Genomic DNA, 6,459 nt, shown 5'->3' with positions numbered 1-6,459 from the left:
TGTAAAACCCAGTTGGTGCTGGGTTCGATCCCCGGTGGTGCCACGACTTTCCGATTCTACGCGGGTGTGGTTCAAAGGACATTGCATCTATTTGGACCATATGCACCCGCGTATAATGTCTGGCGCATGGCGCAAGGGTCCTCGAACCCAAGCAAAATGCCCGTGGAAAGCTCTTTTTCTCTTATTCACTCTTGCCATCGACACCTACGTACCAACCTGCAGCCCGGTAGACTTATATGGGGTAGACCTGGTACATAGCTAGCGGCGCTGCACGCATAGATAGGGGTAAGGAAGTGACAATAGGTGCAGTGCTATACCAAGAGGAAGGCGTTGCTGGATCTCATGTCTTGGCGCTACGATCTGCATGACAAAAGCATTCAAATTCATTCATACATGTTTCATGTCGTAAAGCATTCACCGCTTGGAGGCGCTAGTGCGTGACCACGGTTGGCGTCTAAGTCGTGGCGCATGCTTAGCGACGCCGCAGCGGCCAAGCGCCTCGCAGCTGCTGACCTTGGCCGCAATGCGTAATCCTTGTCGGTCGCGGCAACGTTGGCCATCTACGAACCGTACGTATCAATCCATCGACTTGATACTGTTGTAGATGGCACGCGCGCTGACACCGTGCTCTTCTTGCCATAAGTCTAGGCGCAGAGATGCCAAACGCCGATCCAGTCGCATCGCGCGACAGATACCTATCTGCAGAACGAGGTACCTTGAGAGACTTGACCGTGAGCATGTCGGACGCTTCCTGCACTTCTTCACCAAGCGTCGAGGCGGACCAAACAACAGCCCGATCCACCCACGGTGGTTCCCCAAGCCGAGAACACAACCGCCAAGAGCATTCTCCTCGAAGCATCGGACGCGGTGTGCCGTATCACCTGCTGCAATCGCGGCAAAGATCGTACCGCCGAGTCGGTCACGCTGGACCAAGCGCGATTGCTCTTCAAGCGCGGACGTTCAAACCCGTTTTGGGTCACGTCGCCGACCAAGAAATGGTATCGCCAAACGTCGGGCGTCTCAAGTACCGTATCCGAGCTCTCGTTCGATCCAGCGCAAGCTCTTCGAATTGTACCGGCTGCCGACGTCGACGATCCAGGACATGGTCACGCGCGCGACTCGAGACGACGCGCGCAATACATACATTCGTAACACCACTCGATACATTGATACTACCAGCAGCTCGAGAATAGGTTCCCGTCGCGCGCAGCCCCATCTCGACATCGCCCGAGACGAGGCGGCTGCAACGAGCGCTTGAGGCTCTTGATGGTTGCCCACGCATCCCAGAGCAGACGTTCTTGTCTTGGGACGAGATCAAGTATGTACTCCGGGGTACAAGGTCGACGCCCATCCGCCCGAACGAGGCGAGGAACGAGGATACGAGCGCAGCTCGCGGGCTGTAGAGGTTCTTGATACGGTTGGCAACGAGCGCAATCCGTGTCTTGACGCCAACGATCTTGTCCTTAGCGATTTCTTGGGCGCCGAGGCCGCGTAGGTCGTCGACACCACACATGACGGTCGCATCCGCGTTGGGTTCTCCTACACTGATCGAGCGATCACACCGCGGTTCATGTATGCGTAGTAGGCTACCTTGCTCGATCCGTTGCAACGGGCGCCGTGCCGACGGTCGCGTCAAAGAGGTCAAACTTGCTCGGCTCGGCACGGGCGTGGTGACGCGGCGGGCCATGATACATGGAGGTTCATCGGGACACTTGCACGTCGCGCTGCTTCTTGTCGCTGCTGCCTTTGAAGCAAATGCGCTGGCTCCGACGCGAGTTCCATCACTTGGCGGTCGAGTTCTTTGCCATGGGTGCGCTTGTTGACCGTGCCCATATGCACGCTGGTGACGGCGCCGGTCCGTCTTGGTCGCACACGAGTGCTGCTTGAACCTCGACCTCGCGAGGTACGGCTCGCGAGGTACGCCAGCGTATCATGGCGCCCGATCAACGCAATGAGGCGCCGCATCTGGAGCTAGCCCATGAGCGCACAGCCCTCGCGCCGTGATAGGTACCTCAAAGACGACGGAGGACGTTGCGGCCTTGGTGTCGTGGGGCTCGGGCACGTTGCGGCTATTTCAGCCCCAGCTTTGTTTGACCCAGTGTATCCGGATGAAAGGCAAATGTCCCAGCAGCAAGAACGACCAGCATTGACGGTTTCGCCCATTTCACCCCGTCAATTTGACCGTCTCCTTTGGATTTGCGGGTCTCTTTCCGGAATAATGACCGTACAAACAGTTTTGAGATTTCCAGGCCGGGTCCAGCTGGGTCATGACGAACACCGACGCCGACTATGAAGATGCGCTCTCCTCGCCCGCGGAGGCGAATCAGCGCTTGCGGGAGCTCGCGATCAAGTTCAACCACCCGATTGGCCGCTACGGCTTCATGTGCGGTGAAGTCACACAATTGCGAAACCGGAAGAACGACCCCAACTTCAAGGAGCTCTCACCGGTCGACACGGAGCTGGCGGACGTTCTCGTCAAGACGGGACGATACGATGTGGCTCTCACGAGGGTCAAGACTCTTCGTGGGTGCCTGCGCATCGAAACATTCGTCATGCACCCCGTCCCGTCGACGCCGAGACGCGTGCAGGATCACGTCCCGTCGACCAAGGTCTGGCGCTGGCGCGGCTCTCCGCGCTGTGGAGCCCTCGTCCTTGTGGTTTGGCCGAAGCCGCTCCGTCTGCGGCTTCTCGGCTACAGCGCTGTCGATGAGATTCTTCAGCGCGAGAATGGCTTTCAGGCCGTCGTCCATCTTCTCGGTGGTCTCGAGCGCGCTTTGCTCGTTGTGAAGCTCCTCGCCAGCCTCACCGACACCACGACGGACGCCATCAGAGCACCGCCCCGCGCCAAGACGGCTCTCGGGCTGCGTTTGATGGGCCTGCCGCGTACGGACAGCAAGACCATTTGTGTTGCGTTTCTCGGCTGCTTGACGCGGGCCGATAGTCTCGGCCGTCTGGTCTTCCGCGCCTTGGCGCAGCATGGGTGGCGGCAGGTCGGACACGCTGTCGTCACGCTGTTCAACCGCTGCGCCGACCAAGACCCAAATGTTCCGGGACTTGTGCAGCTGGTCCTGCAACTCGTCGGTCTTGACGGCACCAAGTGGGTCCGCGACGCCCGGCGCGCCCAGAACCAAGCGTACTTCTTCGAGTACGTCAAGATGATGTACCGACGCGCCTTGTACGTGGCCACATCGATCAAGGCGGCGACGTCGTCTTTATGCTGATGCAACGCGCATCCAGATCGTCGTCAATCTGCTGCGGCTCGAGGCGTACGTGACCACGTACAAGGGTGAGGCTCCCAAGACGTGGCTCTCCACGGTGTTGGGCGTCGATCACGTCGCCTTTCTGGTCGGTCTCTACAGAACACCATCGGTGCTCGACTACGTGGTTCTGGACATCGCACACGACGCATTTTACTCGCCGGTCAACATTGCGGCGCCGGCGATCATGCAGTTCAACACGGCGGCCACTTGCCCCGCGTCGTTTATTGACGGCGCCATCACGTGGCTCACCAACTCGCCATACCGCGCCACGGTGCGCGGTCTCGCGTCTTTTCTCCACATCCTCGTGACCAAGAATTGCCTGGACAAGATGGACGCGCTGTGGTCCCAGGTCGGGGCCGTCATTCCGGCGATCTTGCACCTCGTGTCAACGACCGACCAGTCGTCCGAGACACTCATCGCCTTTGACCGCGCCGTCGGCTTCAGTGTCGCGGGCTTCGTGCCATTTATCTCGGACGACGAGGACAATCTCAAGCCGCTTGCCACCGCGCTCGAGGAGCGCAACTGCATCATCGACGTACAGCGTCGCCTCATGGTCAATGCTGCCGCGTACCTCACCCGCAATCCGCGGCAACCACGGACGCTTCCCCGCAACACGGTGTCGTCGCTTCTCGGGCTGTGCAATTCTCCGGCTGCGGCTTGGGTCATTACGCCTCTGGTTTTTGGCCTTCCGCACGGCATCGAGCAGCACCAGCTTGCTCAAAGATGCCTTGACAACTTGCAACGCGTCCCCGAAGACGACTCCGTCTTTTACTCCCTGCGTCAAGACGTTCGGAAGCTGCGCAACCTCCGCGACAGCAACCGTGGCTAGATGCAAAGCAATGATCGCCAAACGCAGCTGCAGAAGCCACAACGGATGATCCGAGCAAGCGCATCGCTTTGGCACTTCCCTCGGCATCGTACTGAAGCAGCCATCTTCCTTTTGAATCAACAATGATACAGTGCATTAATTATTTCCGTCTTGTGTGTCCTGGACGCATGCATACGTTGTCGGTTCCCACGAGGGGTAGGGTTTCTCTCAGTCACACGCACTCATTCGATATATGATGCTACAGCTCGCATCTCACAGCATAGCTCCACAACATATATGTATCTGCTTCGATACGCTAGCTCCTATCATGTAGAGCACCAACATCTATGAGCCAGGTCTACCCGGTGCATCCTAGCTGCTGGTAGGTGTTGAGTGAAGAAGAGAAAAAGAGCTTTCCACGGGCATTTTGCTTGGGTTCGAGGACCCTTGCGCCATGCGCCAGACATTATACGCGGGTGCATATGGACCAAATAGATGCAATGTCCTTTGAACCACACCCGCGTAGAATCGGAAAGTCGTGGCACCACCGGGGATCGAACCCAGCACCAACTGGGTTTTACACCAGCGCCTTAACAGCTAGACTACTAGATGCCACTAGATTCCTCACGTTCGCAGTGCCTACTGTTGATTTCCTTTGCTGGTGGCCGTACAAAGGCACCTCCACCCTTTACGCGCTGGCCTGGCTCGAGAGAAACCCTAACCCTCGTAGGAACCACCAACCCATGCATGCGTCGACGACACACAAGACAATATGGACGGTGCATCCTTCTTGGTTGAACGAAGGTGCAGGCAAAAGCAATAGACCTCGTCACCGGCGCTTGTAACACCTCGATGGGTTCGGCAACGCAGTAGCCGGAGCATGGCCACTTCCGGCAGAAGTTGTCCAGCGGTGTCTCGCAAGAAGCACGTTCTGCATGGTCGGATAAGAAATGAAATTGTGCGTCAGCAAAGTACCCTTGAGCAGCGACACACACTGCCACTTCAAGGCGCACCACAAATGTGTTCCAAACACCTTCCACTGTTGTTCAAATCCTATCCAGCGGCCCACGACGCAAGCTTAACGACATGGGCTTCGTCGCCGTACTAATGGGCGCGGAGCTTCTGCCACTCGTCGCGATCTACCAATCGGGCATGATCCAAGACGTGCGCATCCTCACGCGCCTCGGCCCTAACCCGCCGGACGCCAGCCTCGGGCCTGTGCACGCGGTCATAGCGCCATGGCTCGCTCGCATCGGCCTCCACTTTGTGCCCCAGCTTTGCCCGATGTTCGTCTTTAGCTGTGCGCTCGAGTACGGACGGATCGATCTCTTGCGCGAGCTCGTGGACATGGGCCCACTGCGTCGGCAAGCACCGGCACGTGCAACACCTACGCCGACGACATCTCCATGCACAGAAACATAGGTCGCGCCATATTGAGCGGCGACGGAAGCTCCACTCACGGTCACTTGCGGTATCTCTCTCGCAGCCTGTTTCGGCGACATTGTCGACTTGCTTCGTTTTTCCTTCACATACGACGCCGATCCATTCTTGCCGAGGTTGACAGAGGTTGCATGCTCGATGGTTGACTGCGCTACGTGCAAGAGCTCTTTCAGAAGTGTGTGATCACCGCCTTCGAGGTCAATCATGTCCAGCTTGCAGGGTGGAGCGGCAGTGTGGGTCTCGTGGGGTTTCTCTTGGATAAGAGCTCTGAGAGCATGATTCCAGTGGCGTCCCAACACGCTGCTGCCCAAATTCTGTGTGCGCTTTTGCAGTGGCTACAACGAGTCGCGGTACTGGCCCATGGCTCTCGACATGGCCGTCGCCTGCCACAGCCGTGACGTGATCGAGTACTTTGCGTGGACGCACAACCTGCACGCCACGATGGCCGACGCAGCGCGGGCGCATCGACGCCGCCAGCGTCGCCAAAAAACGCGACCGCCCGGCAGACACGCTCGCGCAACGACTACTAGTAGCATGCACACGTTGCGCTGAGGTTGTCGACGACCGCTCTATATATTTCGCTCATCGTCATGTGATTTTATCAAACTATGCTTGACCCACTGTGGACTGTGGTTCGCTCTCTTTCTTCGAGGAGCTTCAACAGCTCGTGTGAATGAGACGAACGCGACGATTAGCTCGAGCCACGTGCGTAGGATGCTGCGAGAGCGATCGTGTGGTTCAATAATATGCGTTTGGCTAGCTTGAAGTTACTGACCCTATTTTATTCAAGGTCTTCTATCCAAGATACGCACCTGGTCTAATATCACGTCTCGTATTTCGGTTGCAAGCTGTTGCACCCGAATGCGTAGCTTTTCCCGCTTCAAGATCACCCAGCATCGGGTCCAAGTACGACGCCGCCGCCTGCGTACGAGGCTCGTGCATGGTCGCTAG

General features: G+C 57.8%; 2 protein-coding genes and 1 pseudogene across 3 annotated transcripts; 2 read left to right on the top strand and 1 right to left on the bottom strand.

Annotated features, from left to right (window-relative positions):
• Positions 1-2,267: 2,267 nt before the first annotated feature.
• SDRG_12784 (hypothetical protein) lies at positions 2,268-4,089 on the top strand (the record flags this gene model as incomplete). Its single annotated transcript, XM_008618864.1, has 2 exons — positions 2,268-3,179; positions 3,238-4,089. The coding sequence occupies 2 exons, from the start codon at positions 2,268-2,270 to the stop codon at positions 4,087-4,089; spliced, it is 1,764 nt and encodes a 587-aa protein (XP_008617086.1).
• A 518-nt stretch (positions 4,090-4,607) lies between these two features.
• On the bottom strand, positions 4,608-4,682 carry SDRG_12783 (annotated as a pseudogene). The gene has a single exon. The product of its transcript is annotated as a tRNA-OTHER (tRNA).
• A 493-nt stretch (positions 4,683-5,175) lies between these two features.
• SDRG_12782 (hypothetical protein) lies at positions 5,176-5,490 on the top strand (the record flags this gene model as incomplete). The annotated part of the gene is made up of 1 exon (XM_008618863.1): positions 5,176-5,490. One exon carries the CDS (start codon positions 5,176-5,178, stop codon positions 5,488-5,490), a length of 315 nt encoding a protein of 104 aa, XP_008617085.1.
• Positions 5,491-6,459: the final 969 nt, after the last annotated feature.

The sequence above is a fragment of the Saprolegnia diclina genome (genome assembly GCF_000281045.1).
Source record: "Saprolegnia diclina VS20 unplaced genomic scaffold supercont1.52, whole genome shotgun sequence".
Taxonomy (NCBI): Eukaryota; Oomycota; class Saprolegniomycetes; order Saprolegniales; family Saprolegniaceae; genus Saprolegnia; species Saprolegnia diclina.
Note: the sequence above shows the minus strand (reverse complement) of the source record. Positions and strands in the feature narration are given on the sequence as shown.